Raw genomic sequence first — 17,743 nt, forward strand, 5'->3', positions numbered from 1 at the left:
ACAATAACATTAGCAAACAAGATAGAGCCCAGAAATAGCTTTTTATGCTAGTTAAGTACAGTACTTCTAAAGGGTGGCATATTTAATAAATGTTAACTGACACCGCATCTGAAAGAAAATTAGACTCCTCTATTTTATATCACATATGAAAGTAATTCCAAATGGATTAAAGACTTAATTGTGAAAAATTAAGCAAGAAAATTATCTTTAAAATTAAGAGAGAAATATACAGTGCATGAAATTTTAACCTAAGCCAAGAAAAAGACTAAAAAAGAAGCATTTATGGTATAAGATATAAAAATATGAGAAGTCAAATGATAGATTAGAAAATAATATATAAAAACAGGAGCGCTTGGGTGGCTTGGTTGGTTTAAGCATCTGACTCTTCAGCTCAGCTCAGGTCATGATCTCATGGTTTGTGGGTTTGAGCCCCGTGTCAGGCTCCATGCTGACAGCTCAGAGCCTGCTTGGGGTTCTCTCTCTCCCTGCCCCTCCCCTGCTCGCACTCTCTCTCTCTCTTCCTCTCTCAAAATAAATAAACTTTTAAAAAGGAAATAATATAAAAACAGATAAAGGATTAATATGTATAATGCACACAGAGTTCTTAGGTTGTCTTTATAATTTCTCATCGTAAAACAGGACAAGGTATGAATGGAAAAAGGGTATGAATAGGCAGTTTACATAAGAGATCCAAAAGACCGGGGCACCTGGGTGGCTCAGTTGGTTAAGCGTCCGACTTCGGCTCAGGTCATGATCTCACGGTCCGTGAGTTCAAGCCCCGTGTCGAGCTCTGTGCTGATAGCTTAGAGCCTGGAGCCTGCTTTGGATTCTGTGTCTCCCTCTCTCTCTGACCCTCCCCCGTTCATGTTCTGTCTCTGTCGCAAAAATAAACGTACATTAAAAAAATTAAAAAAAAAAAAAAAGATCCAAAAGACCAATAGGCTTTTGAAAAGATGTTCAATCTCACTAGTAGTTAGGGATGAAAATGAATTAACAATAAAGTATACATGACAAGGATCTATACCTACTTGGAAACATCATTAAAATAAAACAGTGTAAAAACAAGTTGCAGATAATACCTACAGTACATAATATAAAAAATACTCAAAATAATACCTCTCTACATATGGGATACATGTATGTGACTTCACAGAAATAATCTAAGAGGACATTTACAAAACTGAGTATCAAGCACTGTTTGTAATTAAAACTTAAATAAAAATTGAAGAAACAGTGTCAAAAGCCATAGGACCCATGAATTTCACTCCTTGGTTTTGGGACATATGCTCACAAAGAAACTGGTGTTAAGAACATGCATAGCAGCTAAAATGAGAAACAACCCCAAGGAATAGATCAATACACTGTGGTGATGGTCACACAATGGGATACGCTCAGCAACAGTAAGGAACAAACCACCTCGAAGCAACATCGATGAGCCTCAAAAATATACTGAGTGAAAGGAGACCAGACACAAGGGCGCATACTGTATGATTCTGTTATTTGAGGTTCTAGAATAGGAACATCTTCATCTGTGGTGGTAAAAATCTGAACATTAGTTGTTTGGGGAGAGGACTGACCAGGAATGGGCACGAGGCAACTTTCTGGGACAACAAAGAAGTTCTATGTCTTGATAAGTGTGGGGGTTATATAGGTGTGTGCATTTGCCAAAACAGATTGAATTCTGCACTTAAGATCTATGTATTTTGGTTCTGTAGAGATGTAGAGAGGTGACCAGGGAGGATTACTGAGGTGCATTTACCATTTAAAGAATGTGAACTTTTTTTCTAACATTGGTTTTTAATGCCTATATTTAGAGAAGCTGCTCGAGAATGTCGCAGAAAGAAGAAAGAATATGTGAAATGCCTGGAAAATCGAGTTGCAGTCTTGGAAAATCAAAATAAAACTCTAATAGAAGAGTTAAAAACTTTGAAGGATCTTTATTCTCATAAAAGTGTTTGATTAAGAAAGAAAATATTTTTGCAGACTTGCCTAAAAATTAGATGGATTTCTTTTCTTTTTAGTGGAGTTTTATAAATTAAAAGGTCAAAAATGAAGCTTTTTATTTAGGCTTTTGCAACTCAAAGATAATCTTATGCAAGAGATCTGGTGACAGAAGATAAAGTGGAAAATGACCTCAAGGAAGTCACTAGCACAGGTGGAAGCCCTGGAAAAATGAAACCCACTCAAGAAGAGGGAAGTGAGCTCTCACACCAATTTGAATTTCCTAAATGACAATAACCCAAAAATGCCAGAGAAGATGAAATTTGGTAAATTAGTTTTAAAATCAGTTTACCCTGTAGGTTTGCATTTCTTACTGTTTCCTAAAATTTACCTTTTTCACTTTGTGTGCGCGCGCGAGTGTTTTATTTCTGCCAATAAATTTTAAATTACAAATAGAAAAGCTAATACATAACTAAATATATAAATTATGTGTTCTAATTACGTATACTTGTTCTATCGTCAGATCGTTGAAATGGGTTTTTTAAAGTTTGTTTCTTGGACTTGAGAGGGGTTTTGAGACTTGGGTTTAACTGTTTTTGAGGCTTTGTCCTCAAAGGCATTTAAGGTACATGAATGGAGTATGGTGATTTTGTAACATTTTTTATCAGGATGGAAAGAGAACTTCTGTTTAAAAGTTTGATACTTTTAAATAGTTTGTTTTTTGGTTACTCTGGGAATGGAGATTTTCTACAAATATATAATAAATTGTTTTTTGATTCTATATTCTGTATGCAGTTGAATATACATTACCTATTCTGTTGTGCTTTAATAGAATGGAATGTTTACAGGCCCTTGAGATATTAGAGTATTTTTTAAAAATCTTCTGAAGATACATACCAAAGTTTTCCAAGAGGATTTTATAATCAATTTAATGTAAGGTTTATCAGATTCTAAAATCCTGTGGTTATTAAGGCAATTTTATGTTAGAGACTATTTTGTAATGTAGTGAATGGTACATTTCTAAGAAAAGTGACTGCCGATATATTTTTATAGCTAATCTTTATAAATTCTAAAGTTGAGTTTTTAATTATTTTAAATGTTTATATAGTTTAGTAAAAAAAAAAATATTTTGCATCTCAAAAGTATCATTTTTATATTATGAGAAGTAAAGTTTCCAGATTGGCTAATATTTGAATTTCAAGTTTTGTATGCAGTTTATCCAAAGCTCAAGAATGCCATCCGTACCCCAGTGTTTAACCTCTGTATTCCAGTTTGTATACACTCTGAAATTGTACTGCAGAACTATTGTGCGCTTCTTACACAATATGTATCATATTGTTGTCTGTGAAATTAAAGGATATTTGATAAAATTAAGTTTGCTGAATGTAAAATATATTGTTATGTGAACAGCAAGCTTCCTGATGGCCATTCTGTTAATTATACTAACTACAGGACCTTTCTAGTTTTAAAATAGAGGATAAATTTAAAATTCTGGTCTACACAGCTTGTTTTTAAAAAAAATTTTTTTTAACGTTTATTAATTTTTGAGAGAGCATGAGTGGGGAAGGGGCAGAGAGACACAGAATCTGAAACAGGCTCCAGGCTCTGAGCTGTCAGCACAGAGCCTGACGCGGGGCTCAAACTCACGAACTGCAAGATCCTGACCTGAGCCGGAGTCAGATGCTCAACCGACTGAGCCACCTGGGTGCCCCTACACAGCCTGTTTTAAGGGCGGATATCTTTAGGTGTTTGATTCAGTCAGAACCAATTATAATAAAGTAAAAGTAGCTGATTTTTTTGTTCTGCAATTGTTTATGGTTAAGGAACCTGTAATGTGGAAATCTCAACACAGTTGACAAGTTTGTGTAATCTTAATGAAAAACTCCATTAACAGTATTTTTTAAATGAGACTCTGTTGATTTGGCAGTTTATGAAAAGAAAAAAAAGTTTGATCACCAGTAGGATTACTTATATCACTTATTATTTGATATGAAGCCAAGAGTCTCAGGCCCATTAGGCCCGAAGAACATGAGGAGGTATGGGGTCAGTGTGTTATACCACGAGTATTTTAAAAGGTTACATTATATATAGGGTATTTTACAAGATTTTAAGAGAGTATTTGTTAATGTTTGGCTGCCATAGAGATCCTTTAGCTTTTAATGCCTTAACAGGTGGACATCCACAAACATTTATAAACTTAACACTGCCTGCAGACTTCTGGTGTAGGGCCTTGCTTTCAACTAAATCAAGTTAGGCTAGCAATATGTAACAGGCATGAGCAAGCTACTGCTGAATCCATAAATGCATACCAGATTATCTTTCAAGAGGTTGGTTTTTTAACTTTTTTTTTAATGGTTTATTTTTTATTTTCAAGAGAGAGAGAGCAAGCAGGGGAGGGGCAGAGAAAGACACAATCTGAAGCAGGCTCCAGGCTCTGAGCTGTCAGCACAGGTCCTGATGTGGGGCTCAGACTCCCAAACCGCGAGATCATGACCTGAGCTGAAGTTGGGTACTTAACCAACTGAGCCACCCGGGCGCCCCAATGTTTATTTATTCTTGAGAGAGAGAGAGAGAGATACAGAGCACAAGTGGGGCAGGGGCAGAGAGAGAGGGAGCCAGAATCCGAAGCAGGTTCCAGGCCCTGAGCTGTCAGCACAGAGCCCAACATGGGACGTGAACCCATGAACTGAGATCACAATCTGTGCTGAAGTGGAACGCTTAACCCATCGAGCCACCCAGGTGACCCTCAAGAGGTTTTTCTAACTTGAATCCAAGAAGGGGCTTATGAAATCTTAAAAGTGATTATAGTCCAAACCTGAAATTACACTCCAAAAGTTCAATAGGCCAGTGAAATTATTTCATTGGCTTAGTTTTCTGTTTTACATATATTATCAGTTTATTATGGAAATAATTATTGTCCAACAGTCTTGAGTATATAAATTAAGATACCCCTTTAATTTTACTGTACTATGAATGGCACCTGTTGGAGCTTTGCAAATCTTAACTACAGTTGACCCTTAAGCAATGCAGGGGTCAGGGGCATAGACTTCTGTTGCAGTCAAAAATCAATGTACAACTTTTGATTCCCTAAGAACTAATACACACCTACTGTTGACCAGAAGCAGCCTTACCACTAACAGTCAGCATATACTTTGTATGTTCCATGTGTCATATATTGCATTCTTAGAATAAAGCTCAAGAAAATACTAAAATCACAAGAGAAAATACATTTCCAGTACTGTTACTGAAAAAAATCCATGTATATGTGGACCCATGCATTTGACACCTGTGTTGGTCAAGGATCAACCGTGTTTTGGTTCATTTAGCAATTATTACATTGAAGTTACTGTTTAAATCTGTTTTTCTCCAGTTAAAAAACATGGACATAGAAGTAAGAATAAATGTTTATGGCTTGTAACTACATAGTTTTAATGGCAGTTCAAATTCCCAGAAAAGATGCTGTAAAAATGATATAAAGTGAGTGAAATTTGACCAAGGGCTTGATTTAAAGGAAAAGTCACAGGTTATAGTGAAACAATGTCAAAGTATATGAAACTCTAATTACATTTGTTATACAAAGTAGGTTTTTATTTTTTTTTACATTTATTTATTTTTGAGAGACTGAGACAGAGTGCAAATGGGGGAGGGGCAGAGAGAGAAAGAGAAGCCGAAGCAGGCTCCAGGCCCTGAGAAAGCTGTCAGCACAGAGCCCGATGCAGGGCTCAAACTCACAAACCGTGAGATCATGACTTGGGCCGAAGTTGGATGCTTAACAGACAGCCACCCAGGCGCCCCAGGTTTTTATTTTTAATAACTACTGCTGGTTTTTACTATAAAACAAAGGAACGCTTACCTCAAGGTTATGGAATTCAGAAGCCTATCCTAGGCAGAGTTTGGCAAGAATTTTTTTATTGTTTATTTATTTTGAGAGTGAGCGTGCATGCACATGAGCAGGGGAGGGGCAGAGGAGACGGGGAATCCCAAGCAGGCTCTATGCCAGCTCACAGCCCAAAGCGAGACTCCAACCCACAAACTTTGAGATCGTGACCTAAGCCAAGATCAAGAGTCGGTCATTTAACCAACCGACTGCACCACCCAGCCACCCCTGGCAAGAGTCTTGAGGGATAGTCATTTAGAGGAGGCCTAGGCCATTTAACTTTTTTTTTTTTCCAAGTTTATTTGAGAGAGTACCCGCACATGAGTTGGGGAGGGGCAGAGAGAGGGAGAGTGAGAATCCCAAGCAGGCTCCGCACTGTCAGCTAGGATGGGACCCGTGAACTGTGAGATCATGACCTGAGCCAATACCAAGAGTCCGACGCTTAATCCACTGAGCCACCCAGGTGTCCCTAACATTTTTTTTAAAAGACCCATTCTGATAACTCTGTCCCCTTGTGTCAGTGTAAGTTTCTTTGTAGCAAACAGGTGTTAGAGATCAAGTCTTTATCATTTCATGATTGGAATCCTTTTCCTTAAAACTGACAGATATAGTTTGCTGCCTTCCATAAGTATATATAACAGTTTTTAACTGGTAACTTATGTAAATATGTATAAGCTTAAATTGTTACAAATTCAGAGTTTCCTATATACATAATATACACAGTAGTACCATTTCTTTAATATCTACTGAGTGCAGCAAGCTTAGTAAATGTACCCAGAAGCTGTATTAAAGTAAAGCCATTCATTCATTCATTCATTCGTTCAGATATTTATTAAAGGCCTCTTATACGTCAAGCTTTACTAGGGAAAGTGATGAATGAGGCAGTGTTACAACTCTTGTGGAATGTAGATATCTGTGTCATCCTGTGAGCTTGTTAACTTGCCTAAGATTATAGAAGTATTAATAATTAGGGATCTGAGACTTAAACCTAATAATATCTGACCATTCAATCGAAAATAGTAGTCTTGGGGCACCTGGGTGGCTCAGTTTGAGCGTCTAACTTCGGCTCAGATCATGATCTCATAGCTCAGGAGTTCGAGCCCCGCATCGGGCTCTGTGCTGACAGCTCAGAGCCTGGAGGCTGCTTCAGATTCTGTGTCTCCCTCTCTCTCTGCCCCTCCCCCACTCACGCTCTGTCTCTCTCTCTCTCTCTCTCAAAAATAAACATTAAAAAAAAGAAGGGCTCCTGGGTGGCTCAGTCGGTTAAGTGTCCGACTTCACTCAGGTCATGCTCTCACAGTTTGTGAGTTTGAGCCCCTCGTCGGGCTCTGTGCTGACACCTCAGAGCCTGGAGGCTGCTTTAGATTCTGTGTCTCCCTCTCTTCTCTACCCTTCCTCTGCTCATGTTCTTTGTCTCTGAAAAATACACATTAAAAACTTTCTTTAAAGAAGAAAAAAAATAGTCTTGGGGTGCTTGGCTGGCTCAGTAGAAGGAGCATGCAGCTCTTGATCTCAAAGTTGTGAGTTCAAGCTTCATGTTGGGTGTGTAGAGTTTACTTAAAAATTTTTAAAAATAAAAGGGCACTAATCTCATTTACCAAAAAGCCCAGTAGTCTCTACTTGTACAACAAATCTAGGATTCATACCTAGGTGTGGCTCAACTCCAAAGTTTGTGGTCTTAACCACCAGAATGGACCTTCTTTCCTATCTGTGTTGTTGAAGAAATGTAAAAAGCTTTGTTCCATTGTATCTTTACAAAGATTTTTAAAGTTCTACTTAAATGTGTCCACTAGATGGCAACCTCCATTTTAAAATCACAGTTTTACAAACTTAAAACTATATAAACAACTACACAAGTTTAACACAAAATCCTTATACACCTACCATTCATAATAATAAATGTTAATGTTTTAGTTATCTTTACTTCAGATCATTTTCTGAAGCCTAATCCAATTTCCCCCCTTGAGTCCATGTTTTTTATTTTTTAAGATTTTATTTTTTAAAGTAATCCCTAAACCCAACATAGGGCTCAAACTTACAACCCTGAGATTAGGAGTCATAGATTCTACTGACTGAGCCAGCCAGGCGGCCCTAGTTCACGTTTTTATGTTTATTACATGAATCCATAAATAACACGTTAGAAGATAATGTCTCTTTTAGAAGTTCATAAGTGATACCTTACTGATGTACCATTCTCTAAATGAAAGGTCAAGAACACCAAAGAAAATTTGGGATTTTATCTATGGTAATTTAATATGTTGTTTTGGGGGGAAAAAGCAGCATCAAAGATTTTTTTCCACTGGCAACAGATATTTAATATCACATCTGGGAAAAAAATGTTTGCCCCTGCCCCCCAATTTTTTTTAATTAAGGAAACATTGTGCAAGTAACACTTGGGTTAAGTTTACAAAATGCTAAACAAAAATGGATGTAGACAGAATTTCAAAAAGGAAAAAGGCCACATTCCTTTTTTGCCCACTACTCTTTACCATCATAAGTAATCAAATGCAATTTTTATGAATTAACTGTACAAAACATTGTGCTTGATGAAGATACCAAAAAAAAAAAAGAAAAAAGAAACACGGTCTTTCACAAGCTCAAACTACTTGGGGAAATGACAAAAGAGCCCTCTGGTTTTCTCTATGTCACTGTACATAATAGTACAACATCTAGGGACGCGTGGGTGACAGTTGACCGTCCAACTTCAGGTCATGATCTCACAGTTAGTGGGTTCAAGCCCCGCATTGGGCTGTCTGCCATCATCACAGTCTCTGTCTCCCTCTCTCTGTGCTTTCTCGCAAAAATAATAAACACTAAAAAAAAATCTAGAATTCTATACTTACTGGAAAACACTCGTCAATCCAAAAGAAAACAGTAAAGGAGGGAAAAGAAACAGGCAGGACAAATTGCCCAAAGTAAAACGGTAGAAATCTTTATGCATCAGTAATCACGATAAATGTAAATGCACTGGGTGTTTTAGTTAAATACTAAAGATTGCCATGTTGAATTAGAAAACAAAATCCAGCTATATGTTATTTACAAAATAACAGCTGTGCTGACAGCTCAGAGCCTGGAGCCTGCTTCGGATTCTGTGTCTTCCTCTCCCTCTGCCCTTACCCCACTTGGGTGCAGTCTCGTTCAAAAATAAACAAACATTAAAAAAATTACAATAGGGGCACCTGGATGGCTCAGTTGGTTAAGTGTCCAACTTCAGCTCAGGTCATGATCTCATGGCTCATGAATTCAAGTCCCGCATCAGGCTCTGTGCTGACAGCTCAGAGCCTGGAGCCTGTTTTGGATTCTGTGTCTCCTTTTCTCTCTGCCACTCCCTAACCCCCCCCCCCCCATAAACAATAAAAAAATTTTTAATTAAAATAAAAAATAAAAACAGGATACAGAAGGTTGAAAGGAAAAATATGGAAAAAGTTATACCAGTCAAATACTAGCCAAAGGAAAGTACTGATATAGCTACATTTATATTGGACAAAATAGACTTTAAAGAAAAAAATATTACTTGGGACAAAGACGGTCACTATGAAATGATAAAAGATTCAATTCACCTGGAAGATAAAATACATCTGAACTTGTAGGCACATACTAATACAGGATCAGGATGTTAAAATGTAGAAAGATAATGAGAAAGAAAAATACACAATCTTAGTAAGTTTTTAACATCCCTCTCATAAGTGATACAAAAAAAAAAAAAAAAAAACCCAAACATGAAAACAATCAGTAAAGACATTGATTTGAACAATTAAAAAGCTTGACCTAATATACTGAATTTCATCAATCATAAGCCACCATTGGTAGTAAGACACCCTATTATCTCAAGTACCCATAAGGAAGAAAAACCACCGCCAGTGAAAGTATGAGATGCCTTCGAGAGCCAGATCATTCTGATTTCAGAGATGTTTAAACGTGAAAAGTGTGCATCTTCTAATCGAAATTTGGTGTAGAATACAAAGCTAAAAGTAGTTCTTTTCAAACACATAAGAGTGTTTATAAAAAGAGAACCATATATTAGGCACTAAAATAAGTCCAAAAGTTTTTCAAAGGATTCGTTTCAAACGACTATGTTCCATTGATCTATGTGTCTATCCTTTCACCAAAACCACGCTGCCTTGGTTACCATAGCTTTATCGTCAGTCTTGAAATCCGTACGAATTCTTCGAGTTTTAGTTTTTGTTTTTCCTTTTTTCCCCATTAAAATTGCTTTGGCTATTCTGGTCCCTTTGCCTTTCTATATAAATTCTAGAATCAACTTGCCTATATCTATAAAAAAAAAAATCCTGCTGGGTTTTGATTGGGTTGTATTTAACCTATATATAGATCAATTGGGGAAGAACTGACACCTTAACAATACTGAGGCTTCTAGTGCATAAGCGCCATATATCGCCATTTATTTAAACCTGTTTCAATTTTCTTCCTTAGATTTTCTTTCTCTTTTTCTTTCTTCTTTCCCTTCCCTTTTGTTTTTGTTCTTCTGGCATAGAGACTCTGCATGTATTTTGTGAGATTTATACCTAAGTACGACCTCTTTTTCTTTTTTTCTTATAGCAATTTAAAATGTTTAAACTTCAGTTTCCAATTGTTCCTGGCTAGGATATAGGAAGAGGCCTTGTGTCCCCTTACCTTGCTACATTCACTTATTCTAGGAGGGTTTTTTTGTTTGTTTGTTTGTGTGTGTGTGTGTGTTTGTTTTGTAGATTGCTGGGGCCCTGGGGACAGAAGGAGTGGGCTCAATGTAGATAATGTCATCTGTGCATAGAGATAGTTTTATATCTTTAAAACCGATATGCCTTTAACTTATCTTGCTTTATTTTACTGCCTAGGATTTCTAGTACAGTGTTAAATAGGATTGGTAAGAGTGGACCTCTTTCATTCTTAATTTCTCCCAGTCTTAAGGGGGAAACCACTCGGTCTTTTAACATGAAGTATAATATTAGCTGTAGGAGTTTTGTTTTGTTTTGTTTATAGAAACCACTTCTCATGTTAGGAGAGTTTCCTTCTGTTCCTAATCCAGGAGATTTTTTTTCTATCAAGGACAGATGTTGAATTTCATCAAATGCTTTTTCTACATCCATTGATATCATCATGTGGCTTTTTCTTTAATTTATGTTTTATGTTTATTTTTGAGAGAGCACAAGCAGGGAAGGGGCAGAGAGAGAGGGAGACACAGAATCCGAAGCAGGCTCCAGGCTCCGAGCTGTCAGCACAGAGCCTGATGTGGGGCTCGAACTCACAGACCGCGAGATCGTGACCTGAGCCGAAGTTGGACAGTCAACCGACTGAGCCACCCTGGTGCCCCTCATCATGTGGCTTTTTAAAAAATGTTTATTTATTTTGAGAGAGAGCACGAGTGAGCAAGGAGGGGCAGAGAGAGAGAGAGAGGGAGAGAATCCCAAGCAGGCTCGGCACTATCAGTGTGGAGTCCCACGTGGGGCTCAAACTCACGAACTGTGAGATCGTGACCTGAGCACAAATCAAGAGTCAGTTGCTTATCCGACTGAACCACCCAGGCACCCCATGTGGCTTTTCTTTATTAGTTTGTTTAGATGATAGATTTTATTAATTGATTTCCTAATATTGAACTAGTCTTGCATTCTCCGGAGAACTATCACTTGGTCATGATGTATAATCATTTTATTAATTCTGGACTTGATCTACTAATGTTTTATTGAAGATTTTCATTCATGAGGGATATTGGTCTGCAGTATTATGTTCTTAAAATGTCTTGGTCTGTTTTGGGGTATCAGGGTAATGCTGGATTTATTTAATGGGTTGCTATTAAAGAATTCTTATTTTAAGTGTGATATTGGTGTTGCAATTATGTTTTAAAATTCCTTGTATTTTTGAATAAAAAATGTTTATATATAAAAGTGCATAATTATTGGAATTTACTTCAAGATAATTTTGGTGGTGGGGGAAAGTAGATAGGGATATAAAGGTAGCAAGATTGGCCATGAAATTATAATTGTCGGGTTTATTCTATTTTTGTATATATACATGTATGATTTTTCCATACAAAAAGTTTAAAAAAGTCAATAAGGGGTGCTAGACGTACTGGTTATTCACATAGGAAAATGGAAATCGGATGCATACCTCACACCATACACAAAAATCAATTCCAAGTGGATGGAAAACTTAAATACTGGAGACAAAAACTATGAAACCTTTAGAAGACGATGTAAGGAATACCTTTAAAACCTCAACTTAGGGAAGGATTTCTTAAGTCATATAAAGTACATCCTAAGCAAGTCACAAAAAAAGGACAAAACACAGACATTGTTGGATTCAGTTATAAGTAAGCAGATGAAAAAAATAAAAATTAGAATCTGTGAAATCAAAAACAGGAAATCAGTGGAGAAAATCAATGAAACCAAAGCTGGTTCTCTTAAAAGATCAATAAAATTGAGAAGACTCTAAACAGGTTAAGAAAAAAAGAAACACAAATTATTATTAAAATGGGAAGAGGGGACATCATTATTGAACTCATCGACGTTAAAAGAAGAAAGGAATATTCTGAACAACTCTGTGCCAACAAACTTGATAACCTGGATGAAGTGGACCAATTCCTTAAGGCACAATCTGACAAAACGCATGCAAGGAAAAACAGTAAATCTGAATTAGGCCTCTATTTATTATGGAAATTGAATCAATAATGAATAACCTTCCAAAATAGAAAGGACTGGGACACCTGAGTGGCTCAGTCGGTTGAGCATCTGTCTTTGGCTCAGGTCATGATCTTGCAGTTCATGGATTTGGCCCCGCATCAGGCTCCATGCTGGCAGTGCAGAGCCTGCTTGGGATTTTCTCCCTCTCCCTCTCTCTCTGCCCCTCCCCTACTTGCACTGCCTCTCTCAAAATAAATAAATAAACTTAAAAAAATAGGGTCGCCTGGGTAGCTCAGTCAGTTAAGTGACCAACTTCAGCTCAGGTCATGATCCCACTGTTCTTGAGTTTGAAGGCCTGTGTCGGCCTCTGTGCTGACAGCTTGGAGCCTGGAGCCTGCTTCAGAGTCTGACCCCCCCCCCCCCCGCCCCGACCCCTTCCCCACTCGCGCTCTCTTTGTCTCAAAACTAAACATTAAAAAAATTTTTTTAATAAATTAAAAAAAATAGAGAACAGTATACCTGAATGGGTTCACTGGTGAATTCTACCAAACACTTAAGGAATTATAGTAACTAAATTAAACCAATTCTCCACAATCTCTCTGAGAAGGTATAAACAGAAGAAATAATTCCTAACTCATTTCATGAGTTACCCTAAACCCAAAACCAGACAAAGATATTCTTTTTTTTTAATTTTTTAATGTTTATTTGTTTTAGAGAGAGAAACAAAGCACAAGGTGGGGCAGGGCAGAGAGAGAGGGAGACACAGAATCTGGAGCAGGCTCCAGGCTCCAAGCTGTCAGCACAGAGCCCGATGCAGGGCTCAAACCCACAAATTGTGAGATCATGACCTGAGCTGAAGTCGGACGCTTAACTGACTGAGCCATCCAGGTGCCTCCCAGACAAAGATATTCTAAGAAAACAGAACAATGCTTCTCATGCACAAATGCAAAAATTCTCAAAATATTAGCAAGTCAAATCCAACAATGTATAAAAAGAACTGTAGTAGACCGTGACCAGGTAGTATTTATCCTAGGGATGCAAGGCTGGTTCAACATTTTAAAATCAATCCATCACAGGTCACCTGCCTGGCTCAGTGGGTTGAGGGTCTGACTCCTGATTTCAGCTCAGGTCATGATTTCATCATTCATGGGATCAAATCCCACATCAGTATTTGTTGTCAGCAAATCTGCTGTCAGCACAGAACCTGCTTGGGTTTCTCTCTCCCTCTCTCTGCCCCTTCCCTGCTCACACACATACTTTCTCTCTCTCTCAAAAAAAAAAATAAATAAATAAATAAATAAAAATTTAAATAAGATAAAACTAAGCCATCACAAGAGGCTGAAGAAGAAAAATATAACAATAGATGCAGAAAAAGCATATGACAAAATTCAACACTCCTGATTTAAAAAAAAACAAAACAAAACCTAGTAAACAAGAGGGGGAACTTCCTCAACATGATAAACATCTACTAAAAAACCTACAACTATCCTCATACTTACTACGGAGAAACTCCCAAAGCTTTCCCACTATAGTCAGGAACAAGGCAAAACGTCCCCTCTCACCACTGCTTTTCAACATTGTACTGTTAAGTCCTAGCTAGTGAAATATGAAAAGGAAATGAAAGGTATACAGGTTAGGATGGAAGAAATAAAACTGTATTTGCAGAGGACATGATTATCTATGCAGAAAATCCAAAAGATTCAATAAAGAAACTCCTAGAATAAATAAGTGAATACAGCAGAATTGCAGGATACGAGGTTAATATACAAAAGTCAATTGCTCTCTTACATACCGGCAATGAACAACTGGAATTTGAAATACAATACTATTTACATTAACCGGCCCCCAAAATGAAGTACTTAGGTATAAGTCTAACAAAAATATGTATAAGAGCTATATGAGGAAAACTACAAAACTCTGATAAAAGAAATCAAAGAACTAAGTAATATGCCATGTTAATGGACAGAAAGATAATATTGTCAGGATTCCCACCTTGGTCTATAGATTCAGTGCAAACTCAGTCAAAATTCCAGCATTTTGTGGATATCAACAAACTGATTCTAAAGGTTATACAGAGAGTAAAAAGACCCAGAATAGACTACACAATATTGGAGGAGAAGAAGAACGTTGGAGGACTAATGGTACCTGACTTCAAGACAATACTATAAAGCTACAGGAATCAAGACAGGGTGTATTGGCAAAACGAACACACAAATACTTCATTGGAAGAGAATGTCTTCATTGGAAGACATTCATTGGAATGTCTAAGGTCATTTAGACACAGACCTTACATCCTTCACAAAAATTAACTCAAAATGGATCACAGACATAAATGTAAAACACAGAAGTATATAAAAGTCTTAGAACATAGGAGAATATAACATAGATGACCTTGGATTTGGTGATGACTTTAGGTGAACACCAAAGGCATTATATATGAAAGAAAGAATCGATAAACTTGACTTCATTAAAATTTAAAATTTCTGCTCTGTGCAAGACAACTTGACGACAATGAAAAGACAAGCCACAGAGGCAGAGAAAGTACAGTTGGTCCTTGAACAACATGGGTTTGAACTGAGTGAATGCACTTATATGTTGATTTCTTTCAATAAATACATTGGAATATTTTTTGGAGATTGGCGACAATTTGAAAAAAAGGTGCAGATGAACCACTTGGCCTAGAAATATCAACAAATCTAAGAAAGAGTGATGTCATAAATGCCTTCTAGGGATACTGGATTCCAAAATAGATAAACCCATTGTGTCATATTCCCAGTACAATAAATGAATTACAATTATAGATAGCCACATGAGTGAAGGTCAAGAACCTAATACAAATAAAATAAAGCTAGCTGCAAAAGAAAACTCAATGTATGATGCAACTTATGTAAAGTTCAAAAACATGCAAAACTAGACAACATACTGTGGAGAGCACAGCTGTCCAATGGAGCTCTGCAATGGTGTAAATACTCTAGAACTTTGCTGTCCAGTATGGTAACCACTAGACATAGGTGGCTATTAAGCGCTTAAAATATGGTCAACATGACTGATCAACTGGATGTTTATTTAATTAAATGTAAATTTAAATTATCATCTGTAGCTAATGGCTACCATCCTGTACCCCCAGGTTTATAAAGAGAACCAATGGAATAACAAGTACAAAATTCAGGACATTTCCTTCTAAAGGAAAGAGAAAGGCAAAGAATCAGGGAGGGATATGCAGCGGATTCAAAAGTAACAATAACGTTCTTTTTCTTAAGTGGGTATCCTTGTATCCTTGTACAGTATTCTTTAAACTGTACATAAATTCTACTATAAATGTTCTTCTTTAGGGGCCCCTGGGTGGCTCAGTCAGTTAAGCGTCCGACTTCGGCTCAGGTCATGATCTCACGGTTCATGGGTTCGAGCCCTGCATCGGGAGTGCGGAGCCTGCTTCGGATCCTCTGTCTCCCTCTCTCTCTGCCCTCCCCATCTCTTGTGTGCAATCTCTCTCTCAAAAATAAACATTTAATAAATAAATAAATAAATATTCTTTTATATGGACTAAATATTCAGTAAAACAAAAATAGTGAATGAGGTGGTAGGTATGTGGATATTTACACTGTTGTTATTATTTAAAGTCTGCATCGTAAAAAATTTCTATTAAAAAGATTTCTGGGCTTCACATGCGCCCCAAGTGGAGCCCTCGGGCACAACTAGGAAGAATAAAACTTGGCCCAACTCCAGACCTAGTCAGCCCTGACATCTGCCTTCCCCCACACAGCCAACCAACCAACACCAAGCCCTAGACACAGCCCCAGCACTAATGCTCTCATCCTCCTTCAAAGGTAGGAGAAACAAGATGTATTATCTGTTGCTGCGTAACAAATTATTCCAAACACTCAGTGCCTTAAAACAATAAAAAATCATCTCACAGTTTCTGTGGGGCATGAATCTTGAGTGTGGCTTGCTAATCCTCTGCTGTAAGGTCTCTGATGAGGTTGCAGTTGTGGTGTTAGCCAGAACTGTGCTCTCATCTGAAGGTTTGACCAGGGGGAGATCTGTGCACCAGCCCCCTCGTGTGGTGTGGTAGGATTTGGTTCTTCCTGGGCCATCAAATCAAGGACTTCAGTTCCTCACTGGCTACTGCTAGGAGCCACTCCACAGAGCAACTCACAACATGGCGGCCAGTGTCCCTCAGAGCAAGATAGGTAGAGAGAACGTCAAGAACAAGTCACGGGGCGCCTGGGTGGCTCAGTCGGTTGAGCGACCAACTTCATGGTCTCACGGTTTGTGAGTTCAGGCCCCGCATTGGACTCTGCGCTAACAGCTCGGAGCATGGAGCCTGCTTGGGATTCTGTGTTTCCCTCTCTCTCTGCCCCTCCCCTGCTCACGCTCTGTCTCTCTCTGTCTCAGAAATAAACATTTAAAAAAAAATTTTTCTTTTTTAAAGTACATTTATTTTTGAGACAGAGACAGAGCATGAATGGGGGAGGGGCAGAGAGAGAGGGAGACACAGAATCTGAAACAGGCTCCAGGCTCTGAGCCGTCAGCACAGAGCCCGACGCGGGGCTCGAACTCACGGACCGCGAGATCATGACCTGAACCGAAGTTGGTGGCTTAACCGACTGAGCCACCCAGGCGCCCCCAAATTTTTTTTTTTTAAAGAGCAAGTCACAATCTTTCTATAACCTAATCTTGGAAAGGATGGCCCATTACCTCTGCCACTTTCTATATGCTAGAAACATGTCACTAAATCCAGCTAACCCTATAGGCAGTGTGGGGGGGGGGGGGGGCAATGATTAAACAAGGGTGTGACTACCAGGAGAAGGAGGATTGGAGGTCATTTTGGCGGCTGCCTACCTCTGCGGATGGGCGTGATCCCACAAAGAAAGGAAGTGATGGTTACAGAAGAGTGAAGATCTAGAAAATGCAGAGGAAATCCAGGTGCAGGACCTTTGCAGTTACTGGCCCATTGCATTTTTCATTGCCCTTTCATGACTTGGCTACATGCACCTGTTTTTGATCAGAATCTGTAAAAGAATGTGTTGCATCCCTGTTAACTCTCACACCAAGACCTGTCATTTGACTTGCTTTCAAAGCCAGTCTGATCACATTCCCCCCATACAGAGAAATATACCCTAACTGTGTTTCTCCCCTTTCAAGTATCACCTTCCACTAAGATATTCGGGGAATAGGAAGTTTGTCTCTCGTCTGCCCCTGGATCAGTTCATGCTGCAACTTGTTTCACTCCAATATGCACCCTCCCCATTTCAGCGTGCCCCTGATCTGTTCCCTTTCCCATGTGTCACCACCTGTAAGCCCCCACTAA

At 38.3% G+C, this 17,743-nt stretch overlaps 1 protein-coding gene across 11 annotated transcripts in view; it reads left to right on the forward strand.

Moving 5' to 3' along the window:
• The window catches only part of ATF1 (activating transcription factor 1), a 79,288-nt gene extending 76,566 nt beyond the window's left edge, over positions 1-2,722 (forward strand). For 10 of the 11 annotated variants that reach the window (XM_027036128.2, XM_027036131.2, XM_027036129.2 and 7 more), the window contains one exon: positions 1,815-2,722. In XM_027036128.2, coding sequence (XP_026891929.1) covers positions 1,815-1,959 — 145 coding nt within the window. In that variant the 3' untranslated portion in view covers positions 1,960-2,722. The remainder of the gene's footprint in view (positions 1-1,814) is intronic. The other variant, XR_003413110.2, reaches the window with a different exon arrangement.
• The last annotated feature ends 15,021 nt before the right edge of the window (positions 2,723-17,743 follow it).

Source organism: Acinonyx jubatus, chromosome B4 (assembly GCF_027475565.1).
Source record: "Acinonyx jubatus isolate Ajub_Pintada_27869175 chromosome B4, VMU_Ajub_asm_v1.0, whole genome shotgun sequence".
NCBI lineage: Eukaryota > Metazoa > Chordata > Mammalia > Carnivora > Felidae > Acinonyx > Acinonyx jubatus.